Source organism: Lissotriton vulgaris, chromosome 11 (genome assembly GCF_964263255.1).
Source record: "Lissotriton vulgaris chromosome 11, aLisVul1.2, whole genome shotgun sequence".
NCBI classification, from domain to species: Eukaryota; Metazoa; Chordata; class Amphibia; order Caudata; family Salamandridae; genus Lissotriton; species Lissotriton vulgaris.
The window spans coordinates 248,691,301-248,716,235 of record NC_141699.1 but is presented as its reverse complement, the minus strand read 5'-3'; the positions used below and the strand labels follow the sequence as shown (position 1 = coordinate 248,716,235).

At 45.9% G+C, this 24,935-nt stretch overlaps 1 protein-coding gene across 1 annotated transcript in view; it reads right to left on the bottom strand.

Moving 5' to 3' along the window:
• Window positions 1-24,935, bottom strand: part of HSCB (HscB mitochondrial iron-sulfur cluster cochaperone) — a 142,145-nt gene that overhangs the window by 97,889 nt on the left and 19,321 nt on the right. Inside the window, exon 2 of the mRNA XM_086943161.1 lies at window positions 7,782-7,878. Coding sequence (XP_086799287.1) covers window positions 7,782-7,878 — 97 coding nt within the window. The remainder of the gene's footprint in view (window positions 1-7,781; window positions 7,879-24,935) is intronic.

Genomic DNA, 24,935 nt, shown 5'->3' with positions numbered 1-24,935 from the left:
TCAGAGTGGAGTGGCGTAGACTGGAGTATAATTGTGTAGAGTGGAGTAAAGTGCAGTGGTGTAGAGCAGAGTGGAGGAGCGTAGAGTGGAGTAGCATAAAACGTTGGACTTTTCGTCAGTATGACACTTCACTCTACATCATTTGACTCTACAACAGCACACTCTATGCCACTCCATTCCATGCCACGCTGCACCACTTCACTCTGACACTTTACTCAACTCAACTCTATGCTATGCCTCTCCATTCTTCTCTACAGCACTCCACTCTAAGACACTCCAAAATACAGCACTCCGCAACACTCTATGCCATTCTAGGCAACTCAAAGACCATGGTAAGGTCAGACTCCATTTTAAGTAGGCCACCATCGTAGGTAATGGGAGTAGCATGTTTCCAATTTAATGCAGAATCATTGTTGTGTCTGCCACTTCAAAGATGCTGTACCTCATTAGATGCTGATAAAACCGAGTCCTCAAGAAAGGCAGCTACCAAAGCACACATTTTGTCCTTTGCAGGGAACACTGCCTTTACACATCCACTGATAAAGACAACTCTTGTGGTCATCAAGGAATGCAGCATATTGCTGCTTCCAAAGAAACTCTAGACTGTAAATTGTTCTACTCTCCATGCTCTCCTAGTGTAGCGCATAGAAGTAGGTATTAGGGAGTTAGGTTTTATATGACATTTTAACCTGGTTAGAAATTTACATTTTATTCTCACTACTCACAACTTGCCTTCTTGCTGTTTTTCTGATATCCTGAGTAGTTATTTTAGATGTGCTGAGAAACAGGTTCGAACTGTTGTAATAATTGCGTTTAGTTGTATATGTCTATTCTTCTTAGTGCAAGGTGGGTGTGATATTTTGAAAAACGAAAATGGCTTGTTTCTGTTACCACAGTGCCGGTGATCCATTTACGGGGATTGTTAGTAACCCAAAAGCAATAACTCTACTTCAATAATGTATTGGGTAGGGTGTTGCGGGGCTACAATAACCAGTCTTTCAATTCAGCATTGGTGCACTGAACCCAGTTCACCACTGTCACCCGTGAGTTGGAAATAAAAACGTTATAGAACTACTTCAAAGTCATACTTGAAGCAATAGTAGAGTGGAGTGGTGTAGAGCAGAGTGGAGAGACCTCCAGTAAAGTGACATATAGTGGAGTAGAGATAGTGACATAGAGCAGCATAGAGTGGAGTGGCAAAGAGTGGAGTGTTGGAAGCAGAGTATGCATTCTGTGGCAGCGTACTGCTATTACAGACATTTTATATTGAACTTACCACAGTGGAGAATCATAAGAGTGGAGTGTCATGAGAGGAGTGCCGTGGAGTGGAGTGGAATCACGTAGAGAGGAGTAAAATTGGGTGGAGTGGAATAGAGGGAATTATGTAGAATGGAGTGTGTTGCAGAGTGGAGGATCGTATAGTGGAGGGTCATATAGTAGAGTGTTGTAGAGTGGAGTATCAAAGAGTAGAGACAAGTGGTGTGGAGTGGCACAGAGTGGAGTAACATGTCGTAGAGTGGAGTGGCATGCAGTGGAGTAAAAGTGGTGTAAAAGTGAATAGCGTAGAGTGGCCTAGAGTGAAGTGACACAGAGTGTTGTTGAGTGGCTTAGAGTGGCATAAAGTGGAGTAGTGTCGTAGAGTGGAGTACAGTGTAGAGTGGCACGGCATAGCGTGGAGTGGAGTACGGAGGCCTAGGGTGAAGTGGCATTGAGTGTCACAGAGTCGAGTTGTGTAGAGTGGAGTGGCATAGAGTGGAGCAGAGTGTCAAAGAGTGGACAGAGTGGAGTAAAGCAGAGTCAGACTGGAGTTTCGTAGATTGGCACGGCATAGCATAGAGTGGAGTGGCGTAAGTAGAGTGGCTTAGCATAGAATGGAGTAAAGTGCCATCGAATGGAGTGGTGTAGAGTAGAGTAGAAGGGTGTACAGTGGCATAGAGTGTTGAGTGAGTGTCGTAGAGTGTAGTGGAGTGGTGGAGGGTGGTGTGGTGGAGGAAACTGGGTTTTGGTTTCAGTGCCCCCCACCTTTCGAGATACTGGATGCTGATTTTTCAACTCTGACAGTGTACAGAGGCCTGCTAACCAGACTTCGGTGTCTTTCCTTAAAACAAGGTGATGTCTAATTGCAACACAATTGGCAAAGGACTTTAGCTCCTCTCTAAGTCCCTAGTAAATGGTACTACTGGTATTTAGGGCATGGGTATTAAAGAGAGTCCCTAAGGCATGCAGCAGATCTTATGCCACCCTAAGAGATCCACATACAAATTCCCCACAGACTGCCATTGCAGGCTGAGTGACATGGTACAAACCAGGAGTGGAAACATGACATGGCACACTCCTGTGTGGCATGCCACAATCACTGTGTTTAATATAAGTATGTCACCCCTACATCAGGCCTTTGAGCCCTAATGCAGGATGCATTATATTTTATGTGAGGTCATATCTGCATGAGCAAATATGCCTCTGTGATGTCTAGTTCCATTACTAGGTATTGCACATGAACAAGGAAGCCATCTTAAGGTATGCACTGTGCACAGGTCAAAACAAGTTACCCAGCTACATAATGGCTTCACTGATATATATGGTGTTTGGTATCAAACACTTCATATTATTGAACCCACACTGATTTCAGTGATGGATTTAATAATACATGCGCCCAGAAGGTACCTTAGAACACCCTGAACCTTAAGAGTCCTCTAGTGCGCTGTCTGACTGATTTTGTACAGCCTGCCACCATAATCGAGTTTCGGACCTTCTAGTAGGTGAGAGCTCTGCTCTCAGAGGTCAGGAACAATGCCTGCTCTAGCAGGAGGGATTTACACCGCCTCCAGCAGGAAGGCTAGTAAAGCACCATATGAAAGCCAGAGGCTTCAAAGCCTTTGTTATGTTATGTTAAAAGTTTGTGTAAGCGCGACAGCTGCCCCAGCAAAGGGGCGTCCCGGCGCTGGTAGATCAAGTGCAGTACCGAAGAGACAGGCCAAGCCGGGAAAGCAACCCTAAGGGGGAGGAAACAGAAGGGTTTTGACAGCTTTCCGGAAGGTAGACAGGTTCTCCATGCCACGGATGCCCAGCGGCAAGGAGTTCCAAAGCTTGGCTCCTAGAACCCGGAAGGAGCGCCCACTCATGCGGCATAGTTTGGTACGCGGTACAGTCACTTGGTGTTGTCCCAGTGAGCGCAGACTCCGCTGGGGCACATATGGAGTTAGAAGCGGACATAGGAGGTCTGGGCACCTGGATTTAAGAATCTTGAACGCCAAGCAGAGAGCTTTGAACTGGATTCGGGAGTCAATTGGAAGCCAGTGTAGCTTTCTGATTGTGGCTCTGGCAGAACATCTACGGGGAAGACCTACCAAGGTCCTTGCTGTCAAATTCTGAACTCTCTGCAGACGTGCTTATACAAGCCTGGCTTTCCCCAGACCTTGAAGATGACACCACTGCCCTGAGACCCATTTTAAAATTAGATAGTCAGGAGGTGTGTTACACTGCCAGGCTGGACACACCTCTAGGATGGGCAGCCTGAAGTGAACACGAAGGAAAGGATCCCACCATTTTGAGTGTGGTGGAATTAGGATCAGGGTGATGGACAGGGTGGCACCCACTCCCCCCCAATAATTGGTCGTCTAGGGGATGTAGAGACCCCAGGGGTAAGCAGCCTATTGGCTACTACCCTTCAGTCTCCTTAACTTCCCTAAATTGAGCATTTAGGTGGGCCCCTTACACCACTAGAAACTGAGGAGGAAAGAGAAGAACCGACGGTGTGGAAAACTGAAGACCTGAACCAAAGATTGGTGCAAAACTTTGCCAGGCTGCTTGCACTTTGAGCATCGCTGAGGCAGACTTCACCAACAGCTGGATATCCGCCCAAAACCCTTGGAGGACTGCCCAGCACCTCAACAACCGGGAAAGATCTCCCTGCGTTACTGCATCAGCAGCCACCAAAAAGCATCTGCCCGGTTTACCGTGTTGCCAGCCATCTGGACACACGAAGGAGCAGTTTTTCATACTCCAGGCAGTCAGATGGGTCTTCTTGCCAAGTTTGGAGATGCCGGGACCCCCAGGAGCCACCCAGCACCAATACCCTAACTACTGGATTAGTTGCAGCAACCAAGGCTTGTTTGTGGGCCAATCTGGACTCCAACAGAACAAAGACAGATCTACCATCGAGGGATTTCAGGATCCACAGGGCTGTCACTGAGAGTGGTCCTGCTGTCCTGTTTCCCCTCTTCACCAGATCACCAAGACACAGAGTGAGTCTCTGACTGTCGCAACACGACGTCATAAAGCACCACTGCACCGAGCCCCGCAGCCTGAGTCCGAGGGAGACGATGGTGCCTAGGGGATCCTGAGACCCTCAAAACCCAAGCCGTTGCCTTGTGTTTGGCCAGACTGGCCCACTAGTTGCCGCGTGCAGCCTCTTTTTGTAGGGTCCGAGAACTGCAAGCCTTCAGCAGCTCGACCCTACCGGACAAAGCAAACCTGCATATGAACCCCCAACCCGAGTTTGAGTGGACCGACGGTTTGCCTGCATGCCCAAGACCCTCAAGATCTAAGCCCCCCCTTTGATTTCAGCCAAACTGCCTACCCAGTCCCTGCTTGCAGCTTTTTTATCGCAAGGCCAGTTTCCTAACGAAGTCAGCTGGGCACCCGATGCCGAAATGCACCTCTCTTGAAGTCCACAGTATAAGTATATTTTATTGGGACTTAAAAACTGATCACTCAAAAAGTACTTACCCAATTACGATGATCTCGGTGTTTAAATTAGTTTAAAAATCTGTGCTAACTCGCATAGTCTTCGGTCGTTCGGAAACCTTTCCGATTCGGTTGTAAAGACACATTCCAGATCCAATTCGAATGAAGCAAATGTCGTTAGGAGGCCGCATCATAATCAGCCCCTTCGTGTTGTGGAATGGCACAAAGTGAAGTGGTGAAGAGTGTTACAAAATGGAGAGGTGTAAGTGAAGTATGCATGGTATGGTAGCGTACTGCCATTACAAACAACACATTTCAATTGAAATGACCATACAGTTTTACTGATAAAACTAAACAGTGCACAAACGATAATGTGCGGAAATGTTATCATCAGGTTTATTTATATATTTGAATCCTCTAAAAATACTTGTTTTCACCACACTTCAGAATTACAAAACAAATGTGCTTCATTTGAACTTTCCCAATTCTGATGTATTCTGAAATATTTTCAGAGTACAATTTTGTGTTGTGGTAGAAAAAAACCTTTCTCAGCCCCAGGATGCAGCAAAATTGTCACATAAATTTTACTTTGAAATCAACAAAATCAAAGTAAACACCAGGCTCCCTCAGAAGTCAGAGCCTGAAATGTGACCTTTATCACTGAATACATAGCAAATGTGACAAGATTAGAACAAAATTTGAAGGCCTGTTTACAGAAAGCAAGCAATCATAAGGAGCGATGGTAAAAAGGCTATGCTCCACAGGAGGGTCAAAGACATGTTGGACAGCCTAAAGCAAATAAACAGGGCTGTGGAATTTCTATAGGCGGATGCCCAGGACACATTGTTTGGGGTCAAGGGCAACAAGTGTATGTGTATTTTGTCCTTGGGACCAGTAGGCCCAACCCCCTGCAGCACAAACCCTTTGGCTGCCAGTTTGCAGTGCCACATTTAGGATCAGGAAAATATTTTTGTCCATAAGTTAATGCTGTTCAAACTTGTATTTATGGTTCATTAATTAAAAGCCTTCAATATTAGGGTGAGAGCTCGAAGTAAATGATCTGAGCTCTGACTGCACTACTTACAGTGGTTCCAGTTTAAAATGTGTACGCACGTTTTCAAAGTTTACCACTATAAGGCTATGTATAATGCTCCCAGAATGCTCCCTGATTTTATGCAAGTATTTGCAGAAGCATGAAAGCCAGATTGATGATTCTTTGCTTTCAAAATAAAATGTTCCTCAAAAAATGAAAGTAGGAAAAAAACATTTTGCTTAACTACTGTCAAATTTCAGGTTCCATTTCTTTGCAGCATCATTTAGTAACATGTATTAATGCATGCTAGTATTTCCTAAAAATATTCATAATGGAAAATCAGTGTAACCAGTTTCAATAGGATTATGGGAAACAAAAATAAACAAGCACTGGCAAAGTCAGTAGGTCTGAAATTGGTGGTCCGCTTTTTAGTTTTGTCAATGTGTGACTTGTTTTGGCATGGTTTTTGTAAAACCTTATTGGTCTGGGAGCTGCTGGGCCCTCACCATTATAAAAAGGAATTGGCAAAAGCAAAATGTGTTTTTGGTCTGAAAAACTACACACTCACACTGTAGTTACTGGCACTGAACAAAACTACTTTGTGTGCCAATATGCTCCTTGTGAAATAGCAGAATGCTGTCACTGACAGTGAACCCAGCCGATACAGAATTTTAATAAACACTAAAGGTCATGGTCAATGCCAGACCAAATTAGGGGCCCAATTATTAAAGAAAGTCTCAAAAGTGCACCCATGGTGTACGTCCTTGCATTAAGTGTAGCTTTACGGCTTTTGTGCATTCCCAAGAATTTACAGAAGTAGGACAAGCAATAGTATATGTAGAAAATATTTGTGAACTTAATTTTAGCATGAGCAAATATGCATGTGTAGATTTGCTCATGCGTAAATCTGAGTATTTGCAAGTTCACATTCCCTCCAAACACTTTTTCGCCCCAACTCTGGAATGAGGTTTACGTCTGCCAATGTCAGGGGTAAATTTAAAACTTTTCTCAGTATGGAATAAGATTAGAGTAGAGTTGTTGAAAACCTTTAAAACATGCAAGTTAGAAGGTTTGCACAGACTCAAAAGGGCATTTTGTTATATCCTGTGATTCCTAGTCCTGGCTGCTCAGCCTGCATGAGTGTGATTTCATAGAATGTTGGGTGTGTGTGCATGCTTTGAATGAGTGACCAGTTAGATTGAGTGGGGTTGCGCAGCAGGATGCTGCTCTCGGTGGGGGACCCTGTACCAACTTACCTGGACCATTAAATCTACTTAACTACATCTCTGGCTCCTGGTCTACCTATGATGACAGTACTTTCTTCAGATACAAAACATTCTAACCCTGGAACTATTGCTTATCACTACCTTCAGCCCCAGTATGTAGATCTGTGGAAACGTGGCAACATAAGGGGATGGCAAGCAATCAAACACTACTATGGTATGAGCCTGGGCAAAATCACAGACGCTATATCAGAGCTCTTATATAATGAGATTGCTGCCATAATGTGTTGCCTCCCTCCATGGCATCAAGGGAACAAGTGGATTTTGTTCCCACACAAGTAGATTTATGAAGCAACCTGCCCCATGGACCCTTGGATATTTTATTAAATTCCACACCCCTGAATAAAGCCAGTAAATAGAATGCAAGCAAATGTAAGTTACAAAGCCAATGGTAAACAATGGGCAGAATGCATGTCCAGGAAAGCTTTCAGAATGTCCCTTAGAAGTATTTTTGCAACCAGACAGAGGCGCTGTCTGGTAGACTTCGACCTAAAAAGAAGCAGGTATCCAGTGTAAGCTGATGCAATACACTGGCCACTTCAAAATGCCGTTTTACATTTTCATTTTTCAACATTTCAGTTTGTATGTTTAACTAGTTGCTGAAAATATGGTTCTCATATAGAGGAATGTGGCATTGTAAACTTCATGTTATGTAGGACTTAATGTTATATACTACTCTTTAGCTATGCTGCGGCTTGCAAACGTTAATGCAGCAACTTTAGTACAATGCTCTTATTAATGTCAACACAACACACTTGAAATTATTTCTGCTCCTGTACCTGTGATTTTTGACTGAAATAATCTGGATGTAGTAACCGCTGATGATTTCGGTACTGTTCTTGAAGTGTTTGGACATTAACCATGAACGTTCTTTCACTAAAATGGGAAAGGCAAAGTAGTTTGGCCACAGTTAAAACACTGACATTCTGCATGAAATTTTTATTTTCCTCCTTTTACCAACATTTAGGAAAAAAGAAAAAAACATTTTGTAATCAAAATTAAAGAAACTGCATATACTAAAATGAGGTATTCCTCACTATACTATTTTATATTAATTTGTACAAGCCCCAAGAGAGGCAATTATGTATAATCCCTCCGATAAAATGACACACAGGACAAACAATAAAAATAGGGGAACAAAATAAAAACATTAAAAACATGCATAAAAATACACCACCAACCACAAATGATTTGGATGAAATACCAATGCTTGGGGAGACACACAGCTATGGGGGTGGCAATAGATGTCTCTGTAAAATATTTGCGGGAAAGCTGTCAGTAGTTATGATGGACGAGATTCAGACTAATTTGAAGTTGCAGGGAATTCATCCACCATTGACCTCTGCTGCAGTATTCCTAGTTATTTGCCTTAAAAGGAGCACCCAGGACAACAGTTGACGGCAATGAAAAATTAGAACATTTCTCTTTCTTACTATTTCGACATTTTTAACTTTCTTCAAAATATTCCAAGGCTGGGATTTGAGCAGAACAATAAGGCTCAGTGACTAAGATTGCAGTTTGGCAAATGTTCTAAGACTTGAGCCTACAAAAGGGTCTGTGCTTGTTCTGCTGCTGGATGACGCCTTTAGCAGATACTAATCATTTTGTGGACCTAGCAGGAATCTTCTTTTACATTTCCAATACCTGATGCTCCAGGAATAGGAGGCAGCAAGAACTTGAGAAAGCAGCGGCCTCCTTGTGTTGTCAGAAGTTGTATCATCTGCTGGGGTTTCATGAGAATTTTCTGACCTCTTTGAAAATTAACTATGTACTGCTGTATTCAGTCAGAGCGTGAACCACCAAAAGGTTTGGCTAATCTGCAGTAAGGCCAAGCCTTATAAACTAATAAACAACAACCAATTGCCAATACTGCAATTTATTCATATCACGACTGAACCATGAAGAACAGACTCAAACTGATTCTTCAAAAGATTTTTTCATTAGAATTAATCTATTTATTTCAAATAAAAAATCACAACACAATATTTAGATGATAATCTCTGTTCATTCTCAAAAATGACATTACATTCACAGGAGAGAGAAAGGAAAAGAATCCTTACCTAAAAAAACATTTTCACTCGCTTATAACTAACATTCTAACAAACATTCACTCATAAATCCTCATTCATACTCATATGTACAATTCTTTCAGAAATCATAAAAAGAGTTGGAAGGGAAGAAAAGAAGATGAAAATCAAAAATAATAATAAAACAGTAACTCTGTGTTCAACACAATTTGATATTAGCCAAATGGTGCATTTAGAACGTGCTTAAAAAACTACAATCACAAATTTAAACAGTAGGCCATCTAAACATATAAAATATTCAAATGGTTTTTAGAAGCATTTTTAAACGATTGGCCTAACACGATGATGGTCCCGCACTGCAGTGTGATTAGATACTCAAACATTTTTTCTTACAATAAAGTAAAACAAGGTCTTTCATTATGTCTTCCAGAAATTATTCTGAGGTCCTGAAGCGAGTTCCTCTTCCAAGGAACTCGAAACGCGTCGACCATGATCGTGTAAGGCCAATCGTTTAAAAATGCTTCTAAAAACCATTTGAATATTTTATATGTTTAGATGGCCTACTGTTTAAATTTGTGACTGTAGTTTTTCAAGCACATTCTAAATGCACCATTTGACTAATATCAAATTGTTGAACAGAGTTACTGTTTTATTATTATTTTTGATTTTCCTCTTCTTTTCTTCCTTTCCAACTCTTTTTATGATTTCTGAAAGACTTGTACATATGAGTATGAATGAGGATTTATGAGTGAATGTTTGTTAGAATGTTAGTTACAAGCGAGTGAAAATGTTTTTTTAGGTAAGGATTCTTTTCCTTTCTCTCTCCTGTGAATTTAATGTCATTTTTGAGAATGAACAGAAATTATCGTCTAAATATTGTGTTGTGATTTTGTATTTGAAATAAATAGATGACTTCTAATGAAAAAATCTTTTGAAGAATCAGTTTGAGTCTGTTCTTCATGGTTCAGTGGTGATATGAATAAATTGCAGTATTGGCAATTGGTTGTTGTTTATTAGTATTCAGTCAGAGAGCCCCAACAGGATCTCAGAAGATACCACTACACCAGGAGAGCAGACATCAGGAAAGCAGAAAAATCACTGAAGAGGGTTCGCTATTTTCTTTACAATTCTGGACTTTTGAGGCCTGCATGGTGCAGTTGTGAAAAGAGGGCAAAGAATGTGCTGCTCTTCTATTGCAATTAATGGAGAAGCAACAACTTGGAACTGATGAGATCTGTGAAGGGCTTAAAGTGGCAGTTAAGACTATGTCTACTATGTCCTGACGGAATCCATCACCGAAAATCAAGATGCCATGTCTTCCTACAGTTGCGGCCCTGGTGTGTGTGAGCCATCTCCAAACACAAGGGAACCCTGTAATCCAGACATGGATGTATCTGAAACCCATTCTTTTATAGATTCTGGCTTGCTGGGAATGAGAGTACTGAGAATGTGACTGATCATTCCAGTTTTTCCCTATCGGATGGTGTCTTTAAATTGGCAAATAGTAAAGGAACACCTCCACAGGGGTCTCAAGCTTAGTCCGCCAAAGCTTTAAATCATACCTAGCTATTGCTCTTGTGGCCTCAAGAGTGCCTTCCATCCTTTCGTGCTCTTGAACAGATTAGTTCACAATATTAAAAGGGATGGGTTTTCTGTGCTTCTTGTTGGCTTCCTATTGCGCTCACAAATCTAGGCTGTCCATGCTGCACCTTTAGGGAACCAACTGGAAAGGACACTTCTTCTTTTCTTGCCAGCTACACATCATTGGCAGGTGATTTCCCTCTCTCAGCTGTCCAGGTTCAATACATTGGTGCCGATAATGAACGAGACGGCTGCTGCATTTCAGACGGCTTGGGGAAATGCAGGGGCCTTACAGCAGTATAGATGCCCTTCTCCCTCTTCATGTCTATTTATAGCATTGGGAGATACCTGTGTAAGAAGTGCGTGCCTTGCCGCTTTCTATTTTGGTGTTTGGCCCCATGCTAATTCTAAATTTCTTACATAATAGGTTTGAGTTAGGACTGCCTTCTTCCTCTCTGTGGTCTCCACAGAGGTACGGGTTTCTGTGGCTGGGTATGCCTTTCTACTTCTGAGGAGGTTTGTGCATGCTTATCTCTGGGTGTTGCTTGTCACCTCCTCTTGGAATTGTCCTCTTGTTCTTCATTTAAAGGGTGATACTTGAACTAGTAGAGGTGTTTCTCTTAATTTTCTGACAATGGCGGTTGTGTTTTTGGCTGACATTACTGAGGCTAGGCACTAGGCATTAAATCAAAGTAAACAGGGAATGTTTTGCATAGCCCAGCTCATCCGAGACCCAGTGTAGACTAGGGAACTGCCAATTTAAATATATTTGGTGTTTTCGTCTATTTACTCCTAGTTATGTGCCTCTGCTAGCATTTGTGTTCCAACTTATAATCATGACGATTCTAATCCATGTGTTCTACTATAGGTATAGTACAATAAATCTAACCTTTTAAGTGCCTACTCTGTGAACTAATCCTGGTGTCTGAAATGGCTTTTCTCATTCTCTGCTAATCCCCTGTGGTCCTCCAAGTACCTTTCTTCCAAATACACACAGATCCCAGGCAGAGGCGTTTGTTACTTGTCCATTTTCCTTTTCTCCACAGGGACCTAGCTTTAGCCACAAATGTAGAGGCTTGGGAAACGTGACTGTACCCCCCCCCCCCCCCCCCCCCCCCCCCGCCCCCAAGGAAAGGGTTAACAGCAAGTTGAAGGAGTTATGGTCTTCTTTGTACAAAACTATTCCTTTGGTTCCTTCCTTAGGATCTAGTGTTGTAGCTATGTCTGGCCCATCAAGCAAAGATGATGTCCCGTTCCACCTGGTGCCAGATGTTGTGTGGGTCCTAATGATTCTCGTCTGGTTATATTAGATTTCCATCTCTTTATGTGGTGTGGTGCACAGTGCCAGTTTATCTGCATTTTACTGATGTTTATTTGTAATTTGGATGTGCCTTGTTTACTCAAATGTATAGTCAATTGGAAAGTAAGCATTCAGTGTCAACCATCAGTGGATGGATTCATCTGGTACATTTGTTAGGCCTATGAAGTTCTAGTGGTCCCTGTCATTTAGTTCAGTGTAGGTCTATTATAGAGAGAGATACCTCCCAGAGAGAGGCAAAGGGGTTTTGAAGTTGGACCTGCTACTTCAGATTCTTGGAATACATTTGTGTTCAATTACGATTAGGAGGTTTTAACTGGATCTTCTGTGGCTGCAGTACTCAGTACGGAATCTTCTTCTTGTGCAAAAGAAGTTCCATGGTTTTGATTTCTGTAGATACAATGTTGGTCTTTGTTCTTCATTAAACATATGACGCATGTGAGTGCACATACTTTGCATAGTGTGTGTTTACTGGGCACTTGCTATTTATTTGAATGCTACACACTCACATGTAAAGAATGTGAGGAGGAAGAGCGAGTAGTGCTTGGGGAAATTACTGGTAGTCTTCATTACTCTAGCATCCTACTCGTCCTCATTTAGTCCTGCACCCCTACCAACCTCCACAGGGGTGGGTGGGCCCTCATAATAGTTATGAAGAGTTTGAGGGTTTATATTTTAGGAATTGTTGTGAAGGCCCAACTTCTAATACAGGTTAACTTGAATTGCCATTTATGTGCATCACAGATAGCTGACAGAAGTTGGACTGCAAGTTCCTTTCTATCAATTCTGGCCATCAACTAACAAATTCTTTTAATTCTTGGTTCTGCTGGGTAAAAAATAGTAATGCTTGAAATGTGCCATTTTCAAATAACTGGGTGCTTAGCCTTGCAGCACTCACAATCACTGTCACGGCTTGACTCTCAAAATGTTCTCAATAACTGAGCCTTGGTTTATCTCAAAATAGCATTAGTACACATGGGTTAGCTGGAAGGAAATGGAAGACCTCCACTTCAAAGGCTAGATACATAAGTATATCTGGTAAAGTCATTTTGAGAAACTCTTCACATGTCTTCCAGGGCCATTCTATTTCCCTCAATTTCTCCCAGTCTTTGCCTTACTGAAGCTGTTAGTAAAGATATTGGCTAAATACATGCTCCAAAAGAATCACAGGGTTTGAACCTGTGAGGCTTATCTGGGGAAGGGATCCAGAAATGCAATCAAAGCAAAGTGCCCCTATTAGCCATAGATACAACATTAGTTAATTCATCACAACATGAACACAAATCATGTGTGCCAAAAAATCTGTTTTAAAAACATCAATGTTATTTAATTATATAGTATTCGATTGAGCTTTCACAAAATTATTTTATATAAAGACATGTGATGTGGTCTACGATGACGTCGGTGAAGGGAGGGCAGAGTCCAGGTGGCCTCTAGACGAGGTGCCACGGAGAGTGGTGTTGGGGCTGGTCAGGATATGGATATGGAGGTTGGTCCATGGTTGTTGTAGGGTCCTAACAGTGGATGGTCAGATGGAGGGTATCCTTGTGGACGATGGTGATGACTCTTCCCGACAGTCGGTGAGTTAATTGTGGGTGATTTTGTAGCCGTAGGCGATGGTGGTGCCGATGTCCAGCCAGGAGCAGAAGTTTGTCCAGGTTTCTGTGAAGAAGGGGATGTCGGGAGAAGTTCTGAAAAAGATTTATTGGCCGCATGATTTGTATTCATGTTGTCATGAATTAACTAATGCTGTATCTATGGCTACTGGAGGGCACTTAGCTTTGATTGAAACATATGCTCCAGGCAGAGGGGTTAGCTGGGCCTAAGCCTAGGGCACCTACATTGAGATAGACGCCCTGAGCTTGCATGGAAACCTGCTTTTAATCATTAATTTTAATTTGAGGTTGCCAGTACCTGTCCATTCGCTTCAGATGCTAAATAAACTATCTTTTTACCCGCCCTAAGTCTCCGTACCTTCCCCTTCCTTCTCTCTCATATGCCCCCTCTCGGGGCAAATCATTTTAATTTAGCATCTGCATAAGCTATTCATGTGGGGGGAGGGAAGGAGAGGACCTGACCTGTTTACACAAAAGGTCCCTCCTCCCAACATGGCAGAGGATGTGGCGTTACAGCCAGAGCTGATGACTTTAGAACTGGGGGTACCAGTTTCGAGTCACAGTGATGGCTCAACATCCTGTGATTCTGGGATAATCACTTGTTCTCCCTGTGACTTAAAACGTAAATGGTTGAGTTTGCGCAATATAACAGTACACACACAAAAAGCATAACCAGTAACAGCAAGGAGGAGGTGGCAAATAATGTCAGTGCAAACCAGCTACCATTGAGAGTCACTACTCCCTAATCCGTTGGTGACCAGACCTGCAAACCAGGAGCTGTTCTGGTGTAAAGTTTCCTGGCTTCCTCAAGCTGTTTTAAGATCGGATTACTCTGTCCTGTTTTCAGGCAACATGACTGGTCTCCTCCGCTGCATTGTTCTGATACTTTATAAGAGCACCAAAGGCCGCACTGTTGGTGGCAAGCAGCAGATTAGTGAGAGACAACAGGAGATCTCGGTCATGCCCAGCACAGAAAGAAAACAATGCAAATAAATAGTACGTGGCCCTGAACGCGATGGCGCTTTCATGCCACCGGCTGCCACTGGTTCCAGGCAGGGTCGGATTGGGATCACAATTCGGCCCGGGCACTGGCGAAAAAAGTGGCCCACATTCAAGAGGTGTGGCCCATATGTAAGGGGCGTGGCCCACATTCAAGGGGCGTGCCCTTTCATGAAACACCATTTGCACAGACAAGGAATGAAAGTGGGAGGATACTGTTCTTGCACACGACACAGGGCCAAGGTGACAATGACCTACATGCTGAGCAACTAAAAAAACATAGCAAGGCCCCTTTTTGTCACAAAATTATTCCAGCCCTCCAGCACAGGATCACCTTAAAAGCAGCAAAGCCCCTGCTATTACTAATCTACTCAGCCCTCCCCAGACCTTCAGCTCAGGAGCACATGAACAGAGGTAAGGCCCCTGCAATTAGTAAATTAATCAACCCTCCAGGCCTTGGGAAAATGTCCTGGCAGGGGAGGACAAAACACAGCTTTCTGGGTCATCCAAGGTAGCCAGGTAGCCAGGGGGGAGGCTGAGGTGAAGCTGGTGCATGGGAAGTGCCTTCCCAGTGTGTTCTGGCAGTTTGAGTGTTTACCATTTACTGTAGTATTACCCTTGTACCTGGGTATGGTACCCTTTTGTAACTTGCACAAGTCACTTTTCTCTTGTAACACACTGTTTGCTACCTCTCACTTTTGTTTGCTTTAGATACTTGCACAAGTGCCACCATTGCCTACGTAACGTTTGTTCTTGTGCTGGAGTGTCTGCCATTAATTGCAGTATTATACCTCTACTTGTATTTTGTACGCTTTTGTAACCTGCACACATATCTCTTTTTCCTCCTGTAATGTATCGTTTGCTCCTCTTGTATTTTGGTTGCTCACTATTGTCACTTTTGATTCATGTAACTTAACGTTTGCTTTTGTAATTTGTCCACTTATAATTTTCTCCTCATGTATTATTGCTGTTCCTAGTGTGAAGCGCTCTGACACCTTCAGGTAAAGTCCGCGCTATATAAAATCGCATAAATAAATAAATAAAACAAAAAAATTCCAAACATCACCAGGCCCCCACAGCAAGACCCATTCTTCCTCGCCCAGCATATGCCCTGAATGTGAAGGGCTGTGGGCGAGGTGTTAAGACTAACACCGTTTCTGGGCTGCATGGGCGCCAGGGGGCTGAGGTGCAAATGGCTCAAAGGCCTGAGAAACACCTGGCCCCCAGGGAGGCCGATTATTGCAAACAATCACCCCTCCCCAGCCCAGCCTCAGCTTGATTGCTTGGCAGGGTAGGGGTGAAGGAGAGCCCACAGCTGACAATCGCTGTCTGGCCGCACAGCGAGGCTGCTTTCATGTTCTCAGTCTCTGTCTCCGTGCACTCTGTGGGCCGGTTTTTTTTCTCTCCTTTCCTAGTCCACTCTCTGTGGACTGGGACAGGGGAGAAAAAAACGGCCCACAGAGGGCACTGAGGCACCGGCCCTTCGGCCCATTCCCGAATGCCCGCCTTGCCAATCCGCCCCTGGTTCCAGGTATCTTTTAAAAGCAAAATTGTGCACTGTAAACAACGTTCAGTGAGCATTGTGACTCAGTGGCAGTGTTACACTTCTGAGTTCGATTCATCACCTTCGCACCCACGCCACCCACATCCGTTTTATTTCTTCAGGGCTGCGGGTGTTTGGAATCTCTACTTTACCCCCTTCAAGCACAAAAAAACAAATCCTCTTGAGAAAGGCACTGAATTGTGAGGACTCCTATTATTTACACCTAAACAATAAGCATCTCACAGCAAAGAGTATGCATTGTAAATTGTTCATTTTGTCTGAGAGAGAAAAGGAGAGAGAAAGATAATAGGAAAGGTTACAGGAGATACCTTGGGGACAGAAGAAAGAAATTAGCATGAGAAGCTAGAAGGGAGCCATATTTATTTTTTCCCTGCAGTCCCCGAATACAGACCCTGCAGAATGTTGTGATTCCTTAAATCAGCTAAGGGGTGTGATGACTGCAACAAGTGATATTTTGGCTGCAAAAAACCCCCAAAAAAGTTCTCATGGCGGACACCGAGGGCAGACGCTATGCGCAGGCAGTCCAATCTCTGCCACCGGGATCCTGGCAGCCTGGGCCAAATACTATTTGAGCTATGTCACTTTTCAACTTAATGTATGGCGCAGCAACCTTGGTGAATGAAAAAAAGAGGTCACACACATAAAAGGTATGTTGCACAAGTTGTCAATATGCATTTGTGTATGTGGTTAAACGTGTTAACACATTTAAGTCGGGTCTGCTATATTTTGTCGATACATATTTGTTTTTGCCAGTGGATGCCCTAAATGCAAAGCCTCATAGTTATTGCTTGCTGGGCCATTTGACTGGAGTTCCATCGCTATGCTGATGCCCCACAAGCCAAAATCAGTTTGCTGGTATGTCAGAAATGGGGATCTCAAATTGGCAGAGGTATGCACCTTTGTCCAAGTCGGGACCCCTCCTTCTAGTCAGGATAAGGGAATAACACACTTTAGATAACTCCTGCTCACCCCCTTTGTAGTTTGGCACAAGCAGACAGGCTTATCCCAAAGTCAATGTGTAAGGTATTTGTCCTGAAACATACAGTAACAAGTAAAAACACCACAAACGGACACCACACCAGTTTAGAAAAATAAAGTATCTTTATCTAAACCAAAACAACAAAAATCCAACATACACAAATCAAAATATCACTTAAAAAGGTTACTTTAAAAATAGAACTGTAGAAACAAAATAGTTCCACCTGGGGCTATTGCGACGTCATGACAGGCATACATCCAAAGTACAGTGCCAACTGGAGGTGCTCGGACTGGGCACGCAGTCACATGGACCAGCCAAACAGCTGTACCTTGGAAATAAAGTCAACAGACGATGCACGGCGTTGTGGACTTGAGGCGTCGGTGCCGAGGTAAAGCGGGTTTCTTCCTACCACGGGAAGGCGAGGCGTTGAGTCCATGAGGAGGCAAGGCTTCCAACCCAGGACAAGGAGAAGTAAGGCAGCGGCCATGAGGTGACGGTTCCGGTGAGACAATGCAACACTGAAGAGTTTGTGAAGTCACCCTCGTCGGTTATCGACTCTATGTCACGCTGGTGGTGGCGGTGGAAGCGCTGTCGTCGGCAAGGCTGATAACTGTAGGCGTCGAAGCTGCGGTGCAGGTGGGGCTTGTGCGTCGTGCACTTCATAAGCAGTGCCCGCAGCCTCGGTACAGGTCGCAGCATCACTGGCAGCGTCGCTGACTGCATTAGAGTTGTTGTTCTTACTTTGCAACATAAAAAACACACAACTCTCAGGGCCTAGGAATTGGAATTGGCGACCTTTTGAATAAGGAGTCCACAGAGGAGTCCAGGTGCTGGTCAGTAGGTGCAGATTAAGTCTTTGCGGCCCTGAGACTTCACAACAGGAGGCAAGCACACACAAGCTCTTGGAGATTCGTCTTCAAGCATATTCACAGCAAAATTCCAGTCTTTGTCCTCTCCTTGGGAGAAGCAGCCACTGCAGTCCAGCCCAGCAAAGCATCACAGCAAAGGGGCAATACTCGTCCTTACAGCTCTCCAGCTCTTCTCCTTGGCAGAGGTTTCTCTTGAGTCAAGAAGTGATCTTGTTAGAACTGGCTATTTCTGGTAGGCTAAGGCTGACGCCAAAGCCAGGCAGAAACCACCATTCTAGTCAGGGCAAGGGAGTCACACGCCAAGATAACCCCTGCTCACCCCCTGGTAGCTTGGCACGAGCAGTAAGGCTAAACTCGGAGGCAATGTGTAAAGCATTTGCGCCAGCACACAACAGCAACAACATACTAGGCACACCACAAAAGGAACTCCACACAAGGTTATATAAAAAATAACATCTGTATTGTCAAAACACATCAGATAGAAATCACACATGTACATTGTGCCAACTGGCCCGGGCAATATTCACAAGGGATTATGTACAGCACAGGGCCACATGGGCCACTGTCAGAATCAACACTTTTAGGAATAGCACTTCTAGAACTTAGAATAGGTATAGCACAAAATAACAGTTATACATCCAGTAACTACTGGGAACAGGTAAGTACCACCTACACAACCCTAAACACCTTAGGACAGAGGTCTTCAAGCTGTGGGGCGCGACCCCCAGGGGGGTCGTGGAGTCCTTGGAAGGGGGTCACAGATTTTGTCAGGGGCATGCAATTCCTGACGTTGGGCTGATCCAGAGTGCTACCAGCTGAGGCTTAATTCACACCGAGGTGTGAAAAACATCAAAGGCTCATTAACAAGTAAAAGGTCTTTTAAGACCTGTCAAGTACTCGGGTGTGGCTGTGTGTGTGTGTCCCTGAAACGGTTTCAGCCGGGCTCACACACACGAGCTGGGGGAGGGGGGAAAGTGGGTGGGGGGTGGGGTCTTGAGGAGCAGGCTGTAGTGTAGCCCTTTGAGTATAATGGATGTTGTGCGCCTGGAGCTGTGGGTCCAGTGGCACGCCCCCCCTCCCGCCCCCAGCAGGGAGGCACAGAGATGCCCTCCCATGAGCGGGAAAGAAGGAAGAAGACACAGATACTGACCCCCTCCCCCTCTACCCCCATGAGAGAGTCACAGAAAAGGTGGGTGGATGAATGATGGATGGATGGATGGATGGATGTAAGGATGAAGGATGGATGGATATGTGAAAAGGTTGGTGGATGAATTATGAATGGATGGATGAAAGGGTGGATGGATGGAAGGATGAAAGGGTGGATGGATGGAAGGATGAAAGGGTGGATGGATGGAAGGATGAAAGGGTGGACGGATGGAAGGATGAAAGGGTGGACGGATGATGGATGGATGAAAGGGTGGGTGGATGTATGGATGGATAAAAAGTTGTATGGATGAATGATTCATGGATGGATGTGTGAAGAGGTGGGGGATGAATGATGGGTGGATGGATGAAAGGGTGGACGGCTAAAGGATGGATGGATGGAAGGATGAAAGGGTGGATGAAGGATGGATGTATGGATGGATAAAAGGATGCATGGATGAATGATGCATGGATGGATGTGTGAAAAGGTGGGGGTGTGTGAATGATGGGTGGATGGATGGAGGAAAGGGTGGGTGGATGGATGTATGGATGAAAGGGTTGATGAAGGAAGGATGGATGTATGGATGGGAGGATGAAAGGGTGGATGGATGTATGGATGGATAAAAGGTTGCATGGATGAATGATGGATGGATGTGTGAAAAGGTGGGTGGATGAATGATGGGTTGATGGATGGAAGGGTGGATGGGTAAAGGATGGATGTATGGATGGAAGGATGAAAGGGTGGATGGTTGAAGGATGGATGTATGGATGGAAGGATGGATGTAAGGATGAAAGGATGGATGGATGGATGTGTGGGTGGATGAATGATGGATGGATGTGATGAGGTCTAACAGGCGCATTTATGGTTGTCAAAAGTTGATGATGAGGAGTACCAGTTTCTAGAAACTTTTGTCGGGAAGGGGGTCCTTACGCCTAAAAAGGTTTTACAAGGGGGTCTCGGCATCAAAAAGTTTGAAGACCTCTGCCTTAGGAGAACATCACACAGGGAACCAGGACCTCACTAGGACCACCTGTATTAGAAAGACCAACCACCTAAGAATAAAAAACATTTAGGGGTATAAACAAGAACACATTACCCATGATGCATGAAACACATTCAGAGGAGTAGTAAAGGAAAACACATGATGCCTAAAAACATTCAGAGGTGTACGGACAACCGCCTAAGTATCACACAGCGTTTAGGGGTCTAGGAACGAACACATTACCCATGATGCATAAATATACATTCAGAGGAGTAGTAAAGGGAAATACATGATGCATAAACCTACACATTCAGCGGTGTTAAGAACAAGGGACATGATGCATCACAAACACATTCAGAGGTGCAGCGCTAGGAGACACATGACGCCTAAAACATTCAGAGGTGTAGCGCAGGGAAAGAAAGACACGTGATGCATAAAAACATTCAGAGGTGCCCCAACACAACTCAATAGCGCAAAAACACACAGTAGGCAATTACCATCCTAAACATAGGAGGTAACCACATTGCGCAAAACTTACATAAGCCACCACCTGTGGCAGTCCCTAGGCCAACTGGCCTTGTTGGGGCTAAGAAAACCCTGCGCCCAAATGCCAGGGCGCGCTGCCATTCAGCGCCAGTCCAAGCACAAGCCTAAACGTAGCAGCTGCCCACAAAGTGCTGGGCAGCTGAAGACTCAAATCTGTGGCCTGGGCTCTCAGTAGCCCTTGAAAATACAACTGCGCCACTCTGAGCCACACAGGCTCTGAACAAATATGCCCCCTGAGCCTAGCAGGCTCTGTAAACAATTGTGGGGGGGTCGTTGGAGCCCCCCTCGGGGGCTCGACATCAAGGAAATGCCCCCAGAGCCTATCTAGGCTCGCCAAACAAAAATGCGGGGGTCGTTGGAGTCTCTCTTGCGGGACTCAGCCTTAAGGAGATGGCCCAGGAGCCCTCTCCGGGCTCTATATACGTTGGGGCGGCCCACTGCCATCCGGGGCCGCCCTGACTCTGTCTCTATTCGGCACCGCCAGCAACATCACAGAGCCCCCCAGCCCTCTCAACTCACCGGGCTGTTCTCGGCGGGGCTCCTCTAGGCAGCGCGGGATTCTTCTCTTCTCCGCCGGCTGGCGGCCTGGACTTGCGGCGGGGGCGGGCACCAGCAATGTGCCCCGCGCCCCCACCGCACTGCTCCACCGTCTCTCGGGGCTCCCTCCAGACTACGGGAGCCCCGCCTCAGCCTGCAATGCTTCTTCTCCGCTTTTCCTCCGGGGCTCCCTCCGCACAGGGGAGCCCCGCACCAGCCAGCACTTCTCCTCCGGGGCTCCACGTGTCCCCGGGCAGGGCGGGACTTCCGGCCTGCCGCGCCAGGATTGGCCGGCCGGCCAATCACTTCCGGGTCGCCGTGGGCAGCGCGGCGGCCCTTCCTCGGCACTTGCAGGCGGGCGGACAGTATCCGAGGGGTGGGCTCCCTCGCGATTAATAACACAAACGGGCATAAGTGGCGTGGGCAGCCGCGAAGTTAGAAATGAAGCGCTCTCAAGCGCTATAGGACCATGACCAGCACTCCAAGCGCTAGAAAGAAAAATAAAGCGCTCCTAAGGCAGCAGCACAGGGTGCTCAGGGGGACAAAGGTTCCACACTTCCCCCAGCGCTATAAGTCCAAAGAGGGAGCACATAGCCCCCAGCAGGAGATGACCCCTACAGCAAGAAGGGTCCAAAGAAGTCCTGGAGCATCCAGATGGAGCACAGCAGCTCGCAGTAAGGCAATTCCTCCGGCGTCCAGGGATCCAGGGGCTGGGCAGGGCCCAGGGAGGCAAGCCTTCCTCCTGGGCCCAAGCAGCAGCACGCCCCTGGTTTGATTCAAGTGGAAACAAGAACATTTTTAGAGTGTCAGAGAAATCCTTTTTCTAAAGGGTGCAGGCAGTGTGAGAACCAGCTAGAACTGGTTATAGGGAACTCATTTCAGGGTGAGGGGCAGAGGCGACAGTCGCCCAGCAGGAGGTGGAGCCAGCATTGTGGCAGGCAGGCACAGCCCTCTTCACTCCCAGGTGCTATCTCCTCCCACTTCCCTGGCAGCAGATACAGCCTTTCATCCACGGGCTGACTCAGACAACCTCCTGGGGCTCCCCAGCCCCTGTCACCCTCAAACCAAACAGTCAATCCACAAGCAGGCCCAGGCACTCCTGGACCAGGCTCACCAGCCAATCACACGCCAGACACAAATTACACAAATATGCCATCTTCTAAAAGTGGCACTTCTACACTAGACACAGTCATGCCGCATATATCATTACACAGCATTCAATCTCACAAGTTCCTACATATCAAACTCGACCCTGCACTCCCCACACATCAGGAACTACCATGGGCATACATATTCCCCATTCATTCCTATGGGAGGGCAGGTCACTCACCATACATACACAGAGAGCTCACGCACTTTACACTGTACCACAGTGAAAAAGTGCGCAGAGGCCTAAAATCACCAACACCAGGTCACAGAAACAGGCTAGGAAAAAGCAAAAAGTTTCGGGGTGAACCTGCCAAAAGGGCCGGGTCCAACACAACCCCCTTCCAGCCAAAACGCAGGGTAGACCAATCACTCCACTGATGGGCTTCCTTGCTTAGGGCGGTAAAACACGGACACGGACCCGCACGGCAGGGACACCATCCCGTTCTACGCCACTCTGAACCCACCTGGTTACCTCCAAACCAGAACTTTCTGACCCAACTAGGATACCCCACTGGTACTCTCTAGCGGTCCACGACCAGGACCAGGCCCTAGGCCATCCAAATATCACAGGGCCTGACCAATCCACAGAGTGGGGGGCAGTAACCCCTGGCACACAATAGCCATTCTCCACTCTCCCTCTCAGTGTAGCTACATCTACCACTGATCCTTCAACCTAGGGACCATACCCTCAGGCTGACCAGAGGTCACAGGCAAGAATGCCTCACCCTACCTCTACTTCTGGGTTTCCGTACCCTCACAGGGAAGCACTCACCAGAACACATCTCTTACCAGATCAGGACCTCACTCCATCACTGGTCTACCACCTGGAAACTATTTCACTTCTGAGGTACAAAGCACACAGCACAGTCCCTCTTCAAGCAGGTGGGGGGACACAGCACACAGCAAAGTCCCCTTTCCTCTACCTTAGTGGAAACAACAAACTGCAGGCGAGCCCCAGATCACACAGCAAGGGCATCCCCCTCAGTCTCTTCAGCTGATCTACTTTGGTAGAGATTCCTCTTGACCTGGAAGCTTCCTAATCTCCCAACCTAGGAACTAAACCCTCAGGTTGCATCGGGTCAGAAGTACAGAGTCCCTCTGCACCCCCTTCCAGAGTTCTGTACCCTCCACTTAGGAGCGGTACCCCTCAACACCAGGACCGCCGGAGTTCTGGTTACAGACACTCCCCGTCCTCTATACACAGGAAGATCCTCCTTAAATGACCTGTATGTACAGCCTAGGCCCCTGACCTGGCGCTCCCTTAGGGAACCCTCCAGGCCCTGAGATAGGGTTTCGGGCCAACGTGGGACACTCACTCCGCCTCCACTGAGACAGGACGTGAGCCCCTACACCCCTACCATCCTACTGGGACCTAGCTGGGTTAAACATGAACCTCTTCCCCTACACAGGATCATCAGATACACAAGCCATTGCTTTTAGATTCACTCCCTAATGCCTCTGCAAGACATCTAGCACACCGCCAGACATCCACCTTCTTATCCAGTGCCTCCGCAGGACCTCCTGCACACCACCAGAGGTACACCTCACGTGCAAGCTCCTTAAAAAAACTCACACCAACTCCTCCAGTTCGAAACACCACTCATCCACACACTCCCCCTCCAGACTGGTGAGACAGTTCCTCACTGCCTCGGACTCTCAACCTGTACCCCTCTTACTGAGCACCAGGAACCATACTCTGGGAACTGGGAATGGGACTTGACGTACTGGACACATTTAAGCTGCCACCACTGGATCCTACCATACTGGGGAATCCAGACACACACACTACACTAAGGCGATAACCACCCTCCAGAGCTAGTCATTTCTCGGCACACACTCCCTCTCTTCCATCTACCCACACAGGGACAGGAACAGGGATTGGGTACTGGACCCAGCAAGGGATTCCTAATCTATGGGAACCTCCCCCTCTACTGGCGTCCCGTCCCGCCCTGTCACTTTCTCTCATCTGCCACTAAACATAAAGCGCAGGAACACATTTGAAAATGACACTCTTGAGGAAAAACAAAAATCAAAATCAATAATCCCAAAGATGTGACTATCTATAAACTGCAGAGTTTTGTAATGTAGCCAGCTGTCGCTGTGGCACTGCGCAAACACAAGTCCTAATCCACACCGCTGTCCAACAATGTTAGAACTGGCTATTTCTGGTAGACTAAGGCTGACGCTAAAGCCAGGCAGAAACCACCATTCTAGTCAGGGCAAGGGAGTCACACGCCAAGATAACCCCTGCTCACCCCCTGGTAGCTTGGCACGAGCAGTAAGGCTAAACTCGGAGGCAATGTGTAAAGCATTTGCGCCAGCACACAACAGCAACAACATACTAGGCACACCACAAAAGGAACTCCACACAAGGTTATATAAAATGAACTTCTGTATTGTCAAAACACATCAGATAGAAATCACACATGTACATTGTGCCAACTGGCACGGGCAATATTCACAAGGGATTATGTACAGGACAGGGCCACATGGGCCACTGTCAGGATCAACACTTTTACGAACACGCTTCTAGAACTTAGAATAAGTATAGCACAAAATAACAGTTATAAATCATATCCAGTAACTACTGGGAACAGGTAAGTACCACCTACACAACCCTAA